The sequence below is a fragment of the Mirounga angustirostris genome, unplaced genomic scaffold (assembly GCF_029215605.1).
Source record: "Mirounga angustirostris isolate CCGP_5_RB_7025 unplaced genomic scaffold, mMirAng1.0.hap1 SCAF_8, whole genome shotgun sequence".
NCBI classification, from domain to species: domain Eukaryota; kingdom Metazoa; phylum Chordata; class Mammalia; order Carnivora; family Phocidae; genus Mirounga; species Mirounga angustirostris.
In genome coordinates this window covers 104,341,114-104,361,788 of record NW_026991716.1, presented here as the reverse complement: position 1 = coordinate 104,361,788, position 20,675 = coordinate 104,341,114, and the positions used below count along the sequence as shown (strand labels likewise).

The following is a 20,675-nucleotide window of genomic DNA, read 5'->3' as shown; positions in this document are numbered from 1 at the left end:
TGACTTTTTATCAGCAACTTGTTATACTTTTTTTTTTTTTTAAGATTTTATTTATTTTTTGACAGAGACAGTGAGAGAGGGAACATAAGCAGGGGGAGTGGGAGAGGGAGAAGCAGGCTTCCCACGGAGCAGGGAGCCCGATGCGGGGCTCGATCCCAGGACCCTGGGATGATGACCTGAGCTGAAGGTAGGCGCTTAACAACTGAGCCACCCAGGTGCCCCAACTTGTTATACTTTTATTTTTTTTTTAAGATTATTTATTTATTTATTTAACAGAGATAGAGAACATAAGTAGGCAGAGTGGCAGACAGAGGGAGAGGGAGAAGCAGGCTCTCTGCCGAGCAGGGAGCCCGATGCGGGGCTCAATCCCAGGACCTCAGGATCATGACCTGAGCTGAAGGCAGCCGCTTAACCAACTGAGCCACCCAGGCGCCCCTTGTTATACTTTTCACAGTGACTCCAGGGAGTGGGAGTTGTATCGTCCGTTTGTTACTTAATTTCAATGTATAGAAAATATTTTTAAGTCCCTATCTATTTCCATCTCCAACTTGCTCCATTTGATATGAAGTACAGTTTCTTGTTCATTCATTTATTCATTTATCTATTCATTCACTCAGTGTTAAGCACCTATATTAAAGTATCTCATACAGAGATGTGCACATTTCAGTAAGTCACTGGTTACCAGTGATACATCAGAGTCCCTTGAAGACATCCATTTTTATCACTGAATTTTATTTATTTTATCCCATCAATTTTGTTTTATTTATGAAGATTTTAGTTCCTACTTCGTAAGTTGTATTTAGTTCAGATTGTATAACAAAAGATTATTTCACTGAACTTTTGTAGTCCAAGATCTGTTTGTTTGTCAAGTTGTCATATATCAAACAAATTTAAAATTGAAGTGTCTCTTTTAATAAAATATTTAGTAAATAGAAAACTATTTTCTGACTTCTGCATTCCTGCTTGGAAAATGTTATTTTTTTCAAAGCGGTTTTATTCACACTACTCTCACCTATATCTATTTAATATTGGGGTTTTTTTGAGTGGATATTTGATGTTTGTTATGGTATTCCTAATACCCCCATATATTCTCATTTAAAAGCCTTTTTAAAGATTTAACTACTACATTCTTTTAAGTGAAATTTGTAGAGTATTACTATCTGATTTTAACTATATATAAACTTTACTTTTATTCCTTTAAATGTGGATCTGAAGTTCCGTGCACAAGAAATAAGCTGTAGAGGTCTTTAAAAATACAAATGACTGGATATTTACCCTCAGCAATATCATTCAGTGGTCTGGAGTGGAGTCTTTTTATCTTTACTTTTAAAAAAACTCAGAGAATTTTGATGTACAGCTGTTATTGGGAACTATTATCTGTTGAAATGTGCAGAATTAAGTTTCTACTCTGAATATACAGAAACATAAACTTTTAGAGAAGGAATAGATCTGGGAAATTATTTGTACAACCCCAGAAAAGTTAAAAGGACTCCTCAGACAGACAGCTGGATCAGTCTGGAACGATCTTTCCTTCCATGGGAAAGAACTAAGAACCTGAATCATGTAACATGAGTGTCATAGTCCTTTTGGGAAACTCCCCTCACCTTGATCCTTAACTATTCCATTCTTCATTGATAGAGAGGTCAGCATCTTCTCCTAGAAATCACCCTGATCTATAGAATACAATGGCATCAGGAAGGCTCATTATTAGCACCATTAGCCCACTGCACATTCCTCCTACTACTGTTAAGATATTTAGCTGTATTATACTTTCCAGAAGAAGAACATTAGTATTACAAGCACACAGATCTATATATTAATGAAGATAAATATTTCTCATGTTTAATAATCCAGTTTTATCTGTACTAGAATTTTAAGTGTTACCATCTAATCTAAATTAAAATTGTTCTGGTAATCGTTTATAAAAATCAATCCTTTATATAAATACAGAGAAGTGGAATTCATGGATCAGAGAGTAGAAGTGTGTTTAACTTTATGAAAAATTGCCAAACCATTTTCCAAAATAGTTGTATGATTTTACACACTCTCACCAGCAATGTATGACAGTTCCAGTTCCTCCTTATTCTTACCAACACTTGGTATTTTCAGTCTTAAATTTTAGCCATTTTAGTGGGTGTGCAGTAGTATCTCCATGTGGTTTTAATTTGCATTTTCCTGATGACAAATTATGTTGAACACTTCTTTTGAGATGTCTTTGCAAGTATTTTGCTTCTCACTCACCGCCATCATTTCTGTATGGGTTTCATGACATTTTATGAGTTATAGGTGGTGGTTATATAACGATTATGGATACAATCTCTTGTCTAATTTATACTGCATATATTTTTTTCCGTTGTGTGGCTTGTCTCGTCATTTTCTTAATAGTGTCTCTTGATGGACTATGGACTCTGAGAAACAAACTGAGGGTTTTAGAGGGGAGGGAGGTGGGGGGATGGGTTAGCCCGGTGATGGGTATTAAGGAGGGCACGTACTGCATGGAGCACTGGGTGTTATATGAAAACAATGAATCGTGGATCACTACATCAAAAACTAATGATGTATTGTATGGTGACTAACGTAACATAATACAATAAAATTTTAAAAAAGTAAAAAAACTTCTTCCACGGGGTGGGTGATAGTGTCTCTTGATGAGTAGAAGATCAATTTTGATGAAGTCCAGTTTGTCAATTTTTTTTTTTCTTTTATGGTCAGTACTTTCAGGGTTTTGCTTAGAAAAATCTTTGCCTACATCGAGTCCATAAAGATAGTCTTCTATACTTCATACTTTGCCTTTTACCTGAAGGTCTATAATAAGTTTTGAGTTATGTTTTGTGTATGGTGTGAGGTAAGGGTTTACATATTTTTTTCTCTGATATCTAGTTGTTCCAGAACAATTGCCTGAAAAGCTTTCTTAGCTCATTGAATTGCTTTTATATTTTGTTAAAACTTAATTGAGTATATAAGCAGGAATATACAACTTACTTGTTCCTATCCTTAGGGGAAAAGTTTTACATTGATTTTTGCATTTCTGAGATGAATTCTTCTTAATCATGATCCTTCATCCTTTTAATATATTGCTGAATTTGAGTGGCTAATATTTTAAAAATATTTTTTCTATTTATATTCATGTGCAATATTGGTCATTAGTTTTCTTTTAATGTCTTTGAATTGTTTGGGGATCTGGTTATGCTGTCCTTTTAAGTGTGCAAGATTGTTATTATTTTACTTATTTGATAGAATTTACTAGTTACACCATTTGGGTCTGAGTTTTCTTCATGGTCTGGTTTTTAAATATTAATTCAACTTCATTAATAAATGTAAGACTCTTCAGATTTTTATTTCTTCTTGGGTCTCTTGGATCTATGGTGATATTTCCTCTTTTATTCTTGATACTGATAATTTGTTTTCTCTTTCTCTTTTTTCTTTATAAGCCAGGTAGAGATTTGTCAATATAATTGATCTTTTCAAAGAACCAACATTTGGTTTTATTGATATCCTCTGTGCTTCTTTATTTTGTATTTTTTGGTTTCTGTTATATTTTATTTCTTTTTTCTGCTGACTTTAGGTTTAATTTCCTTTTCTTTTCCTAGCCTCTGTGATGGAAGCTTACATCATTGACTTTAAACCTTTATTCTTTTCTAATAAAAGTATATAGAGCTATAAAGTTTCCCCTAAGCAATGCTTTAGTTGCCTCCCAAAGCATGTTTAGAAATGTCTTAATTATCATTTCATTAAAAATATTTTCTAATTTAGCTTGCTAGCTTACTTTGACCTTGATTAATTTGCAGTGTGTTGCTTAACTTTCAAGTATTTGGAGATTTTCCAGATATCTTTTTGTTACTGGTTTCTATTTTAATTCTATTGAGTTTATAGATTATTCTCTGTATAATTTAATTTCTTCCAATTTTTTTGAAACTTTTTATGGCCTAGTAAATGTTCTGTCTTAGTAAATGTTCCATTGACAAGTGAAAAGGTATATATTTTAGAGTTGATGGTTGCAGTGTTCTATAAATAACCAATAAGGACAATTTAGTTGATCCTGCGATTCAGATTTTCTAGATAATTTCTAAATTTTTGTCTGCTTTTGGTACCAAATACTGATACAGTAGTGTTGAGCTCCCTTTATTATTTTATATTCATCTACTTGTCCCTTTAATTCTTTAGTTTTTGCTTCATATATTGTGAAGTTTTCCAATTTGGTAAATACATATTTAGTATTGCTTTTTCTTCTTGATGAATTGACCATGCTATCATTTAAAAAAAAAAAAAAGGTCATTTATCTATAATATTCCTTGCCCTGGAGTGTATTTTGTCTGATAATAATATAGACATTCAGCTTTCTTATAAGTAGTGTTGGTATAATATGTCTTCCCAACTTTAATATATCATGTTTTTTAATTTAAGGGGCATCTAAAGATATATAGCATATGGTTGCATCTTGCTTTGTTTTTAATTTAGTCTGAGAATTTCTGCCATCGATTGGTGTTTTTAGTCCATTTACATGATTACTGATGTTTTAAAATTTTATCTATGATTTTGATATTTTTGTCTACTATGAATTACCATGTCTTTCACATAAGAACCTTACAAAAGTTTATTTCCATTTGTCCTTTCTGTGTGCTGTTTTTTCTATGCATTTTATTTTTACATTGTTTTTCCTTTGAGTCAATTATTTTAAGTAAATTAAGAAACAAGAGCAAAGTTATTTTATATTTACCCATACATTTACAATTTCTTATACCCTTGTACATGTGTTATGTGTGTTGTGTGTGTATGTATCTGTGTATTCATCTGGTATCATTTCTCTTCAGCCTGAAGAACTTTACTGTTTTTTGTTTTGTTTTGTTTTTGAGTAGTTGACACACAGTGTTACTTTAATTTCAGGTGTACAACATAGTGATTCAATAAGTTTATACATTATGCTGTGTTCACTACAAGTGTAGCTGCCATCTGTCCCCATGCGTTGCTATTACAATATCAATGACTATAATCCTTATACTGTGGCTTTTATCCCCATGACTTATGCATTCCATAACTGAAACCCCTTCACCCATTTTGCCTAACCCTCCACCCCACTCTCCTTTGGCAATCACTGGTTTGTTCTCTGTATTTATAGGTCTGATTCTGCTTTTTGTTTGTTCTTTTTTTTCCCCATATATGAGTGGAATAATATGGTATTTGTCTTTCTCAGTCTGACCTATTTCACTTAGCATAATACCCTCTAGGTCCATCCATATTGTTACAAATGGCATTACCCCATCCTTTTTTATGGCTGTATAATACTCATTGTGTGTGTGTGTGTGTGTGTGTGTGTGTGTGTGTGTGTGTATATATACCGCATCTTCCTTATCCATTCATCTGCGGATGGACACTTACGTTGCTTCCATATCTTGGCTACTGTAAATAATGCTACAATAAACGTAGGGGTGCATGTATCTTTCTGAATTAGTGTTTGTTTTCATTTTCTTTGGGTAAATACCTGATAGTGGAATTAGTGGATCATATGGTATTTCTATTTTTAATTTTTTAGGAATCTCCGTACTGTTTTCCACAGTAGATGTACCAGTTTACATTCCCACCAACAGTGTACAAGGGTTTCTTTTCCTCCACATTTTCGAAAACACTTGTTACTTATCTTTTTTATTTTAGCCATTCTGATAGGTGTAAAGTGATAGCTCGCCTTTGATATTTGCCCAGGAATGTTCAGAGCTCTTTATTCATGAAAGTCAAAGTCTGAAAAAAAGAAACACAAATGTCCCAAATAAATAAATTTCAGGATATATGTTGAATAAACAGATTTCAACATATTTACATAATGGAATACTACTCGTTAAAAAAAGCACGATTGATACATGCTACAATATGGAATGAATCTCAAAACATTGTGTTAAGTGAAATAAAAAACACAAAAGGTACATATTGTGTGATTCCATTTATATGATGTTCTAGGTAAAGCTAAACTAACAGTGAAAGAGATCAGAACAGTGGCTGGCTTAGGGAAGAAGGATGTGCAGGAATTGGCTAGAAGAGAGCATGAGGGAACTTCTAGATGATGGAAATATTCCATATCTTAGAGGGGTCTGGGTTATACAGCTTGTATGCATTTGTCAAAATTGATTAAGCTGTACATTTAAGATCTTTATATTTCTTTGAATGTAAGGTATACCTCAATAAAATATGATATTACTAATTAAAAAATCAATCTTATAATACCCTGTTATGATAGTTGCTAGGAGGTAGGTCTATTTCATGGCTCTAGAAATATATAAAGCCAAAATATTTTATTGAAACTACTTAAATTTTGCAAACTCAGCCAGTGTAACCAACACTGCAGCACTGAAGTCTTACATTATTTAAACTTGGGAGACTAAAATACAATTAATAATAAAATATAGGATCACCATAATTGTGTTCAGGTACTGACACAGAAAGAACTTCCTGGTCACTACCCAAATGAATTTAATCTGATTGTGTTGTAGTGGACATTGGTAAAGCTATTTAAATTATGGCTGACTTTTTAAAAATGCTGTTGATAAGACTAAGAACTTGACATTATGATGAACATATGAATTATGATTAGTAGTTTTAAAAATTGGCCATTTTATGAGAGAATAATTTGTGACATGTATGTTTTTGGTATAAAGTAATGGAAAGTCTTTTTTTTTTTTTTTTTTTTTGTCTAGGAGAAAGATACTGGCTCATATAAATGGGGCAAAGCTGTCCTTAGCAATTTCTACATCTAGAATGTAAATCTATTAGTACAGTTAGATTTATAAATAGGGAGGAATTCTAAGATATATAAAAAATAACTGGTCATTATAGGCCAAATGTAACAATACTGCTAAGTTTGTGTTCTGATCTGAATAAGTAAAACTCAGATATAGCTTGTCAAGAAATTAACTGAGCACTTAAGTTTATTTCATTTTATTTTACTTAATTTATTTATTTTTAAAGAAAATTACCAGTGTAGGTAGGTAAAAGACCGGTCTGGTTTGGCTGGAATTATGAGGGCTTCCTGGGGCATGAGACTAGAAGAAACAGGGTACGTTACCTCTAAGAGTGCTAAAAGATGAATTATTGCTGGTCCAATGAGTAGATGTTTGATAACAGTGATGTTTAATTTGTTGTTCTTCCTTATCTCTGTAGATCTTAAGTCTAGCTATATTTTAAGGTTCAGTTTAAGCGCCACTTCTTCATAATCTCTCTCTCTTTCTGAATTCACATAACACTTTATCTGTACCATTCTTGTTCCACTTAGTCCTTTAAAACATCTTTATCAGAGTTATCTATATACGAATTTTATCTCTGGCACTACATGGAAAGTTCTTTTAGGGCATGATGTATGATTTATCTTTTATCCCCCATAGCTTCTAGCATGGTGCTCCACACTTATTTTATCAGAAAGGGTGTATTAAAAGGAATGAATGAGTCCACAAGTTAAGTAGATCATACTGATAGGATGAGATGCACCAGTGTGTAATAGAAGGTAAAAAAAAAACAACAACAAACTACTGGCATGAGTATGAGAAACCCAGCTTTTAGTCCTCGTTACCACTAGATATGTGATTTTGGACAGTTCCCTTAATATTGTGTGTGTGTGTGTGTGTATGTGTGTATATGCACATGCATGCTACAGTTTCTTTAGCCAAAACTGAAAATTACAACTAGAACCCTCAGTGCTATCTAATGATGCTATTGAGCATTCACTGTTAGCTGCATCATCCATGTTCTCCAGACCTAATCCAAATTTTCAACCACTCTTGTTGTCCTCTGTACCATATAGCCTCTTCATTTTTGGTAGATCACAACTCCTACTCCACAAAGAAAATCCTCCTGCTGGAAGAACCTTATTGACTCCACCCTCATATATTGTTATACATTATAAGCAGTACACTGATTATACCTTCTTGACATTCATGTTTAAATTTTTAAGAAGTGAACAGCCATACTTACACGTATTTGTAATTCAAAGTCTTATATATGCATTGCTTGATGAAAGTACAATGTTCTAGATCATTTTGGGGTTAATAGCTTTTGTGTTCTGGGACCCAAGTAAAAATAGATTGCTTTAAAACTACAATTAGTTGTTTTGTACTTAATATGCTTTTAAATGATTTTTATAGGAGAGAAGTTATTATAAAAAGTTTCCTGTTAATTTCTTTGAAAATATAACTGACAGCTCTTAAAAGAACAAATCCATCAGTGTTTTCAAAATTCACATTAAAATATGTAAAAATATTACTTTCATCAATTTTCAATTAAAATGTGATTATTATGCAGACTTTTATACATTTTTATAACCCAGTTTTCTCTTGTTTTTAGCTACTGATGCAAATGTGAAGAACGAAAGTCTTTCATCTGTGCAGCAGCTTGGCATTAAAATGACTGTCAGGTATATTATAGGGAAATATCTCCCTTGCGCATTTCTAGAATTTGTTTATCTTCCTGATATGTGCTTAATAGTATTTAACAACTGACTATTTTGTGTACTTTAAATACAGAGTTTATCATTCAGAAAATAATAATTTTGTTTTGGGGATATTGGCACATGATTAAATTACCTCTGCTGGTAAATCAGTTATGGTTCATTATCATTTCAGAGGCTAATTACAGTGTATTTAAGCCTCTATGACTACAGGTTTTTTCCAAAAAAAAAAAAAAAAATGCATTGTAAAAATCAGCACATTGGTAGCACAATCATGCCATTTTCTAAAATATAATAGATTTTAATTGTCAAACAATGGTGATGAGTACAAAAGTACCTTAAGGATAGACACTGAAGTTAAAAATGAATAAACCAATTATAGTAGTTTGAATTTTTAGTCTCAAATTGTAATTTTCAAAAGAAATAAGCTAAACAGCAGACTGAATTAAGGAGTGAGTCTCCTCTCTTGCTTATTAAATGGGGATCTTAACAGTTCCATCCTACTTCAATGGGTAATCTTTAGAATCAATTATAAAAAAGATGCATATGGAAACTTTTAAAATGACTATTTTTATAAATTCATAGCATTATAATGAAAAGTGTGATAGTAATTCTGGCTAATCCATCGGTGTCACATAAAGCATGTCACTCATTGTTTTGTGACGCTATATCTGCTTTTTATTTTGTAATGTCCAATTTCTATTCTGAAATGGAATCCATAGATAACATGAGCAAGCTAGTCACATATTTTTAAAATTCAATATAATGTCTTATTGGTAAGAAGTAAATGGAAAGTGATTTGTAATGAAATGTTTGTGCCCAACTACAGTATATGACATAGCTGTCAACCATATAGAATCATTGTGACTTTGGCAGCCACCAATAGAGACTGATGGTGTCTTGGAGCTTCAAATACTGCTCGAGTTTTGCCACTGGCAAAGTGACTTTCCAGAATGGAGAACAAGTCTTAGGCTTCAAACAATGAAAGTACTGTCTTTCCCTGATTTACACATAGTTGCATTCAGTGTATCATAAAAAATATAGAAAAAAATATGATCTTATATAAAGCAGAATTGGTTTCAAATTATTATGAATAGCTTCTTCACCCATGCAAATAACAGGCAAGCCATTTGCAAGTGCTTGTGCAGGACTGTCCCACATCTAACCTCCTGACCATCACTCACCAACTGCCGTTAGTGCCCCCAGTCACTATGCAATCAAAAACGCCCCCATGAATTTCCCAAGTGGCCCCAGCAGGGGAAGTGCTCCCTTTCAAAACCTTTGGACTAGATGAAATCTAAAATTGCTTCTAGACTTAACATTCAGTCAGTCTAACCTGTCAACATTGCATGTTTTAGATTAAGTTCAAGAAAAAATGCTTGTATTCTTCTTATCTACAGTATCTACATTTTGTTCTCTCATTACTGTTTTATTTTCCTTTAAAGTTGTGAGTATTTACCAGATAACTACTGCTAATCCAAATATAATTATCAGGAACATATATTGAGTGTTAAGCTCTCCCTGTAAGTGTTCTGTGTAGCATAGTTGTTCTAGAAGTAAAAGAAAACTTAAAACCTTGGGATCTCAAGAGGACTATGCTTGATGGATTTTAAAAAGTGAATTTGCAATGCAGAGCCTGATGTTTTTCATTTTGTATGTTTTGTGGGCTTTTAATGTAGATATGGCAAGTTTCTCAACCTCTTAAAAGACAGTGCAGAAAATGATCTTACCTTGGTTTTAAAGCACTGTGGGAGATTCCTGAAACAGCAGCAAGCTCCCGTAAAATCTTCTCTTCGTATCCTTTTTGAGTGGATTCACAGTAATTGAACATTATGTGTTTTTCATAGTTCTTTGGTAGGGTACCTTAACACATTTTTAATAAAATAATACTTTAACCTATATTGCTGATTCGTTATGATGTACCTTTATAGTATTCTGTATTTTAAATATGAATTTTATTAAATTGTGTAGTAATTACTAAATTCAGTCTTACTTATTGAATCTTAAACTGAGTAAAGTTATTAGGCTATATTTTCAGATACATATGAGAAATTTTTAAAAATAGGTTTAGTATATCTAGAATAAGAGTATTCTAGAGTGAGTAAATCTAGAATAACAATAGAACATACATTTATTTTACTTGAATTGGTTATTTTTCAGAAATAGGTTTGACTTGAAGGGAAAAAAGCATATGAACCACTTGCATTACTGAATTCTAAAAATGTATGGATTTTTAAATATTTGATTATGTTAGTAATTTAGCAGGTAACCTAATCCAGAGAAAGAAGTGGTACTATGATTTTAATGACTTGAATAAATGTTGCCACAAAGCAGATAGTTCTTTCTGCATTTACTAGTGCCATTGCCCTCCTTTACTTATGTAAGTAAACAGCACATTAGCTTGTAAATTGGTTGAAGATAAAATGAGGACTAGGTATCAATATCTCTTTCCTGATCAGGATCCTGGAAATGAGTATTAATGGAGTTCTTATATTTCATCTTCTAAGATAAAATATTGCAAAAGTTCCTTAACTGTGGTTTTCAGTCTGCCTGCAGGGGACTTATGCTGGCCATGACTGGTTTGTATCTTCTTTGTTCATGATAATGTTGGGGGACAAAGAGAAAACACTCAGATTTCTTCAGCAGTTCTCGAGGCTTCTGACCTCTGCTTTCCTTTGGTTGCCAAGACTACATGTTTCTGTAAGACTTTTTACTCTGTCTTTAAATGAGTGTGTTAAATTTTAAGGCAAATCCTATTTAAATTCATTGGGATCTTATTTGTAGAGGGCTCCATAATAAATTACGTTCATTTTCTACCTGAATACTTTTTGTCTGATTCTCTTTGAAGACACAGATTTGACATTTTCCCAAATGCTTGGTGTCTTACCTAATGGTAACTGAATGAAAGATTAGTGATAATAGTTGGATTATTAAATTTTAAACTTGTCATTTAGTAAATTATAAAAAATACATATGTAAAAAGAGCTATTGAATTTTTTTATTGTTGCTTTGTTAGAAAGAATCAGTTAAATTATAGTGTAAGAAAATAATTAGGTCAGGCGCCTGGGTGGGTCAGTTGGTTAAGCGACTGCCTTCGGCTCAGGTCATGATCCTGGAGTCCCTGGATCGAGTCCCGCATCCGGCTTCCTGCTTGGCAGGGAGTCTGCTTCTCCCTTTGACCCTCCCCTCTCTCATGTGCTCTCTCTCATTCTCTCTCTCTCAAATAAATAAATAAAATCTTAAAAAAAAAAAAAAAAGAAAAGAATTAGGTCAAAATTGTCAACATGTTCTATATGGAATATGGAAATCTATGATGAGTTTGGAAATCTATGATGAGTTTTGATTACAGTATTATAGTATATTTTATTTTATTAATTTTTTATTATGTTATATCAATCACCATACATCATTAGTTTTTGATGTAGTGTTCCATAATTCATTGTTTGCCTATAACACCCAGTGCTCCATTCAATACGTGCCCTCTTTAATACCCATCACCAGGCTAACCCATCCCCCCACCCCCTCCCCTCTAGAACCCTCAGTTTCTCAGAGTCCATCGTCTCTCATGGTTCGTCTCCCCCTCCGATTCCCCCCCTTCATTTTTCCCTTCTTACTATCTTCTTCTTTTTTTTAACATATAATGTATTATTTGTTTCAGAGGTACAGGTCTGTGATTCAACAGCCTTACACAATTCACAGTGCTCACCATAGCACATACCCTCCCCAATGTCTATCACCCAGCCACCCCATACCTCCCACCCCCCACCACTCCAGCAACCCTCAGTTTGTTTCCTGAGATTAAGAATTCCTCATATCAGTGAGATCATATGATACATGTCTTTCTCTAATTGACTTTTTAAAGGGTTTTTACTAGCTTCATGAGATCTTAGAATTTAGAGGTAAGAGCATCCCTCAATTTGCTAACGTTTCTGTATTTTGTTTTACTTACTGCCATTAAGATTTCCAACTTGGGGAAACTGTCTACTATACAAGATAGGCTAATACAAGACAGCATACAGGTGGACCATGTTGTTTCATCCCGTCTGAAAAGTCTGTGTTTCAGTCCATATGTTTATTTTTTTATTTTATTCTTTATTTTATTTTATTATACTATGTTAGGGTTAGTCAAGCAGAGAAAGACAATTATCATATGATTTCACTTATATGTGGAATGTAAGGAATAGCATGGAGGACATTAGGAGAAGGAAGGGAAAAATGAAGGGGGTGGAAATCAGAAGGGGAGACTAACCATGAGAGACTGTGGACTATGGGAAACAAACTGAGGGCTTCAGAGGGGAGGGGCATGGGGGGGTGGGATAGCCTGGTGATGAGTATTAAGGAGGACACATACTGCATGGAGCACTGGGTGTTATACGCAATGAATCATGGAACACTACATCAAAAACTAATGATGTACTATACGGTGACTAATATAAACTTTTTCAAAACACATTTTATTTTTAACATAACAGTAATGTTGTGCTCTAATAGGTTTTCTTTCCATAAAACTGAAATCAGGCAGGACTCTAGCAGCTTGGATTTTATTAGATTTATTTTGATAGCATCATTGAATATGGAATATAGATCTGTGAATGGAATGGAGTGACGTGTTACTCAGGGTGTTTAGGACAAACTCTTGATGTAAAGCCTTGATACCTTTCTGTTGGTGCAGCTGTATCATCAATGAACACTTATGCAGTGCCTTACATAGTACCATTTTTTCTTTTCAACTGCAAATATACCAAGTTGAATATTTTGTTACCAGAAGTTTGTTTTAGTGCTTCTTTGTAAAATAACATTCTGCTAATATTCCTCTTCAGGGATTTTGTCTTAGAGCTGTTAGCTAAGTCACTACTCCATGGCATAAATGTTTTTGATTTAATCATTTAATGGATTGGTGCTTTTTCTATGCCGCTTGTTAGTGCATTCAGTAATAATATTAATACATTATTTAAAAAAATTGGTCCCTTTTCTATTTTGTTTGTTCCATTGGTCTCAAACATTGCAGTGACACTTTGTGTGCAGGTTGATAAAATAAGCTAATCTGCAATTATGGTGAGATACTTTGGCTTTAGCTAATAATAGTACAAACTTGTCCACCTTCTTTAACTCAATCTCGTTATTATAATCAACCTCACAAAAGCTTCAACCTATGCCCCAGTCCAGCATTCTTCAACCTTATTACCCTGTTCCTTTTCTTCCATAGCCTATGTCAATTCTTTTTTTTTTTTTTTTTAAAGATTTTATTTATTTATTTGAGAGAGAGAGCACATGAGAAGGGGGAGGGTCGGGAGGGTCAGAGGGAGAAGCAGACTCCCTGCGGAGCAGGGAGCCCAATGCGGGACTCGATCCAGGGACTCCAGGATCATGACCTGAGCCGAAGGCAGTCGCTTAACCAACTGAGCCACCCAGGCGCCCAGCCTATGTCAATTCTTAATATGCTGCTTAATTTGTATATCTATTTAAACACTTAAATGTATAAGCTCTAGGAAGGCAGGGTTTTCTCTTTTGTTTATCAGTGTGTCCCAAACTATTTTCAGTAGTAATTAATTCAACAAATAGATGTTGAGTGTGTGAATTAATATTTAAATACAAATATGTAAATTTTTATTACTTTAAAAAACATATTCAAAAGATAATAGATCCTCTGCATTCTTAAGAATGTTGTAAGCAAATTATCGTGTATTGGAAGAAATTATGCCCACTTCAAAAAGGTGTAAAAAATTGGCCTTGGATAAGCAATATAGGAAATAATGAAATATTACTTTGAAGTTCTCAAAATTTTATAAACTATGACTATCTACTCATATGAGATAAAAATAATTTGAAAAAATTTTTCCTTTGAAGCCATTGAGACCAGAAGAATCCTTTAATGTATTGACTGTATTAAATTATCTTTCATTATTATTTGTTCTTAAAAAAAAAAACTTTCGGGGCGCCTGGGTGGCTCAGTTGGTTAAGCGACTGCCTTCGGCTCAGGTCATGATCCTGGAGTCCCTGAATCGAGTCCCGCATTGGGCTCCCTGCTCGGCACGGGGTCTGCTTCTCCCTCTGACCCTCCCCCCTCTCATGTGCTCTCTCTCATTCTCTCTCTCTCTCAAATAAATAAATTAAAAAAATCTTAAAAAAAAAAACTTTCTAAATGATAATATGCTAATTCTTTATGGAATTTCATCAAGAATCAGAGTTTGGCTAATTTTAACTAAAAGCTGTTAATAAAATGACAGATTATGAAAGATCAAAAAATCAAATATTTCCATGTGGGAATACCTAATCTCAAGTAATAATTATAATAAAAGTAACAACCACATATGCCTTCTGTTAATAAAAACATATGCAAAAGGAGAACAAATTAAATTTAAATAAAAACTGAACTATTTCACATTCACATACAGGTAAAACTCCATTGATGATAAATCAAGCTAAAGTCATAGTCAAATGAACTAGTGTAGTTCAACAGGAAGATCATGGGAGAGTTATATATATTTTATATATATAAAAATATGTGTGGATATATCCCTCTCTTACTCCTCATAAAATAAAAAACAGTTAACGCAGGAAGTTTAGAGTTAACAATTCTAATACTGTTCAAATGTACATTTAGATTTAAATTTTACAGCCGTCAATGTGTCTTGGCACACTTATAACCATTTGCAAGGCATTAGCAGTAGTAAATCATATGACCAGTCACTTGTAGGACAGAACTAGTGTCAAAACCCCTTTCTTTTCTGTATAACTTTAAGTCTTAGATCCATATTTAAAGATTGCATTTTCCCATGTGCTTTTTTTCCCCTGGAGAGAAGAAAGATGGGTTTTCTAGAATTTTAGAATCAGAGGTAAAAAATGTTTTCTGTTCACCTCCTGTAGGATGCAAGTGCTGCACAGATTCATTGCAGCCTTGCCCATACAGCATGGCCCATTCTCTGCACACAGATCCCCAGAGTGGAGGACTAGACTGCACTGGTTTGGGCCCATTTAAATTGGTTTGGAGAGTTTGTCTTTCTCATAGGGTCTTTCTATTTAATTTCCATAGAACTAGATTTTTCTAGTGTCAGGAATAGAGTTGACTCATCAGAACTACCTATAGTGGAAGGGAAAAACCAAAAGACTGCTTACTATGGTCTGTCTTTTAAGGCGCATATCTTTTCATTTTTAATCTCTAAAGTAAAATACTCTAAAAAGTATTATTTTATAAAGTCCTTGCTTCCTGTTATGATGCTTTCTAGTATATCCCAACCCAAAAGTTTTACCGATATTCTTTTTCACAGTTTTAGCATAGTTTGTATGTTATTTTATGTCACTTAGATGATATATTACATGCTGTTTTCCTACATGTTTTGTGTTTAATCCTATATTCTGAATTTTACTTAGAGTTACCGTTATTAAAAGTTGCCATCTTTTCAGAGAGTTGTGACTAAGCAAAATACATCAAAACACTAGAAGTATAACAAACAGGCTTTATAATTTGATGATTCAGAAGACTGTGTTGTATTTAGGTAGATCAGAGTTATTATTGATCTGGTTTTATGAACACCATTTACTATAAATTAGAGTTATGTAGTGGCAATTAATAGACCAATTAATAAAATTTTTATTATAAGTGAGTGTACTGGGATTACAAGGTACAATCATTAACATCTTTTCTTGTAATTCAGTCAATAATTTGTTGTGTAGCTATTCTATGCAAGGCTTGGTGCTGGGAGCTATGTTGGTTACAAAAAAGTATGGCATAATTTCTTCCAACACAGGATAATCTATAAGAGTAGAACTCTTGCCTGAGCTTTGGGACTCCATTACATAATAGCTTGTTTTTTCTGAGAATGTAATTAGTCTCTTGTCTCCATCTCTAAACACACCTACTCCAAATATATTGTTTTCAATACAACATAGAAGACAGTGTATAAGAATTATTTCTTATACATACATTTCTTACACTACTATTATGCTTATATTCAGAAAATTATTACCTAGGCTTTCACTGAAAATTAATATATATGTATAAGTTGATTTTTTGTGTGTTTTTTAAACTCATTAATTCTGTACAAATAGTCATTAGTGAAATGTGTATTTCGTAAAAGAAGATAAAGGATCCAGATTTTCAGTTTATATATGTATATATGAATACATATATATTTATATGTATGTATATATACATATATTTTAATAGGTATATGTTAATGTATATGTATCTATACATGTACCTTATGTACGTGTGTATATTTATATTTTATTTTTTTATTTTTTATTTTATTTTATTTTATTTTAAAGATTTTATTTATTTATTTGAGACAGAGAGAATGAGAGACAGAGAGCATGAGAGGGAGGAGGGTCAGAGGGAGAAGCAGACTCCCTGCCGAGCAGGGAGCCCGATGCGGGACGCGATCCCGGGACTCCAGGATCATGACCTGAGCCGAAGGCAGTCGCTTAACCAACTGAGCCACCCAGGCGCCCCTGTATATTTATATTTTAAAGATGTATTTACCTGAGAGAGAGCGAGCATGTGTGCATGTGTGTGGGGGTGGGTTGGGGGGGAGGTGGGACTTGGGCAGAGGGAGAGGGAGAGGGAGGGAGAGAATCTCAGGCAAATTCCCTGTAGAGTGCCAAGCCCGATTCTGGGCTCAATCTCATGATCCTGTGATCATGACCTGAGCCGAAATCAAGAGTCGGACACTTAACTGACTGAGCCACCCCAGTGCCCCTAAGTTTATATTATTTTTAACTATTCAAAGGAAAGTTTTTATTTTTTGTCCTAGATATTCACCTGAGGTTGGCTATAGGATGTCCACTTAATGTGCTGTAGTATGTCTCCAGTCATCAGTATATAAATTAATTTTTTTGTGTGTACTCTGAGGTATCTCTGAGAACCTGTCATAAAATATATATTTCTACATATATATTCCTATAAATATATATTTATGCAATGTGAAATGGTAAATTGTCCTTTATGATGATAAATGATAAAACAGAAAAACCACTGATAAATCATCTTACTGGTTTCAGAAATTTTAGTATATAACTCAAACCTAAGTCCTTAAAAGCACTTTAGCAATAAAGTTTGAAAGAAATCCTCATTTTAACTCGTATATAATTGTTATATATAAGTTGATTTGTTTTAATTTAAAAGCATTAATTTTCTTTATTACAGTTACCCAGTAAAGAACATAAAATGCCTTTCTGGAAGAAGTTTCTTAATTATCCAATCTTCAGAATTAATTTGAATATAAATTTTTAGTATAAGTCTATCGGGTATAGTCTATCAGTTTTTCTTGACATAAAATGATACCTCCCAAGTTTATTCTTTGTTTTAAAATGTTGTGGTTAGATATTGGACACTCATTGAAGTATTAGAGAGTGATCATGATGACATAAATTGTACCTAAGAGCCAAACTGAAAATATAACCAACTTTATGAAGAAATTGCAGAAAAATGCCAGTTTGGAAGATGTGTGTATATATATCCACACATATATAAATGGATATATAAATAAATGTAAAATATAAAATATGTAAATTATATAAGATTAATATGTAATTATTATAGAAATATATAGAAAATAGCTGGTCTAAGAACTTTGATGGGAATGCACTATGCATTTTTTCCCAGTTTTAGTGATAAACTTCCAATGGAGTTCCCAATTTCAGTTATTAGTATCTCAAGTTCAGATTTAGGTTAATACTATCTTAGAAAAAGGGGACTATGCAGATATCCCAAAGAGTTGACAAGCTAAAACTTTTTAATGTGATAGAATCATTGGCCAAAGCCAGCTGGATAGCCAGCATATAGAAATACACTCAAGTAGTGAAATGTAAAGCTGTATTACTTGTGTACTCATACTTTTATTCTTTCATGCAACAGCCATCCCCTTCATTCCACAAAGCACTGAATTACAGTATTAACTTTATTCTTTTGTCTTGGAAGGTATAAATATTGCCTTAAGTGAGATTTATTCTTTCTACAGTGTTTATAACATTCTGACTTTTTAGCTTACATAATTATAATGTTTGCAGTAACTTGTTATGCCACCACATTAATTTTGAAATAGCAGCTCAAAGCAAAAGTTGGTTTGATTATTTTACATTAGTTGCATGTTCATTAATTCTCAGTTTCTCCTCTTTTTATGCAGAGGTACCTACCTACTGACACTATAGAATCTGGCATCCATCCAGTATATTTTTGCAGCACTCACTACATTGAAATGCTCCTGAAGGTGGAGGTGCCCCTTGTGTTTTCAGCTTTTCACATGTCTGGTTTTGCACCATCCCAGGTAATCCAGAAGAAATAACGTTTCTTCAACTCCCAGATCTCAGTGTCTTTAAAGAAAGTTAAAGTGTCACCAAATATAGGAAATACATTTAAATTAGTAAGATCATTTTATAAGTATTCATACTTTTCTTTTTCTTTATTTTTTCTTTTTTAAAGATTTTATTAATTTATTTGAGAGAGAGAATGAGATAGAGAGCATGAGAGGGGGGAGGGTCAGAGAGAGAGGCAGACTCCCTGCTGAGCAGGGAGCCCGACGTGGGACTCGATCCCGGGACTCCAGGATCATGACCTGAGCCGAAGGCAGTCGCTTAACCAACTGAGCCACCCAGGCGCCCAGTATTCATACTTTTCTAACTGAATTTTTTCCCCTAGGTCTGTTACAATATACAGATTTCTTTATAGTAGGTTCTTGGCATTCAGATTTCAAGTTCACCTTCAGCTATTCAAGGACGTAGATATTCTGGAAGTCTATGACATGTAGGCTTTTTAATGGAGATAATATCTGCTTCCTAAGGCTAATGTAAGGATTAAGTGAGGTAACTGAGGGTAAGAATTCTTAACACTGAACATCTGGCATTTGAGATACCTAACAAGAAAGCCCAGCTCTCTATTTCTGCTCTCGGGATCTGGGAAGGATTAATGATTTTTCCAGGGCCTGGAGTTGTGCTTGTCACATGCAGGAGTGTCTCCTGTGCATAGGCAGTCCTTCATTGGTGGAGGGGTGTATTGTTTCTTTACTGTTATAAGCAGGCTACAACTTAAAACTTTAGAGCTTAAACCTTTTTCTGTTTTTAGAATTAAATCTTTAGGTCAGAGTTCCAGAAGGTAGAAATACTTAACTAAAAGATATGAACACTTTTAAGACTGTTGACACATATTATCAAGTTGCTTTGATCTTACTCTTCTAACAGAAATGAAGAAAGTATCTGTTTTTCAGGTCTGGGTATTAGGCTTTTTCAAAACTAATAGCTAAATTTATAGGTGGCATTTTCTCTTTTTAAAATTTTGTGAATTTTTAAACATTAGCAAGGTTGACTATAATCCATAGCCTAGTTAATAATTGAATCTTCTTAATTGCCTACGTACCTGTCTTAGCTTGTTTCTTATTGATTTGTATGTTCTTTAAAAGGAACCCTACTACCAAAATCTCTTCAATTCCTGTTATGTATTTTATTTACTATTGTAATTTATTACTTACTTATTTGCTGTTAGTGTTTTTATGTATTTACTATTGTATTATTTATTACATTTTTCTTATTACATCCTTATATTGTGTCTTAATGCTGGTAAGAATCAACCTATTATACACTTCCTAACTCCCCCCCAAAAAAGCTAATTTAACTATTTCTATTGATTCCTTTATGTGCCCTCTAAAGTGATTTTTCCTGTTTCAAATTGGGCATTTGGATGTGGATAAAATGCTATTATGTTCACTTTTCTCAAAGTAATTTACAGTTTATGTCCTTACTGACTCAGCCTTCCTATCTAGGAATGTAGTAAGTTTTTCCATTTATTTTCTTTGTATTATATTTTACTAAAGTTGTATATTTTTTCCATATAGGTGTAATATCTTTCTTATTACAGATATTTCTAATTAGTGTAGCTTGAAATCTCTTTTTCAATTTTATTTCCTTTGTGGTTACTGTTAATAATTCGTGAAGGCATTAAATTTTCTGTAATCATTAGGTTGTACACTTTTTTCTAGATTTGTGTTTTTTCCAGTTTTGTAATGTATTTTATTTCTGTTTCATTGTTAATTAAATTCTGTAATTTTTCCAGAATAATTCTAAGTAGTGGCTTGCTTGTTTTAGACTTGAACAATTATTAAGAAATCATCTAGTATTTCACCATTAAGAGAATTATTCCCTGTCATGCTATGGAAGAATCCTTCTACTTTATGTAAAATATTGAATTTTGTTTCCTTTCTTTTAATCAAATAAGAATGTTGAATTTTGTCAAGTTCCTTTAGGGTTAAGGTTATCTTGA

The 20,675-nt window shown here is 33.2% G+C and overlaps 1 protein-coding gene across 5 annotated transcripts in view; it reads left to right on the top strand.

Moving 5' to 3' along the window:
- Positions 1–20,675, top strand: part of TBC1D32 (TBC1 domain family member 32) — a 201,498-nt gene that overhangs the window by 158,568 nt on the left and 22,255 nt on the right. For 4 of the 5 annotated variants that reach the window (XM_064598061.1, XM_064598058.1, XM_064598056.1 and 1 more), the window contains 4 exons: positions 8,323–8,392; positions 10,105–10,220; positions 10,971–11,125; positions 18,550–18,690. In XM_064598061.1, the coding sequence (XP_064454131.1) occupies positions 8,323–8,392; positions 10,105–10,220; positions 10,971–11,125; positions 18,550–18,690 (482 nt within the window). Of the gene's footprint in view, positions 1–8,322; positions 8,393–10,104; positions 10,221–10,970; positions 11,126–18,549; positions 18,691–20,675 lie in introns of those variants that run through there. The other variant, XM_064598059.1, reaches the window with a different exon arrangement.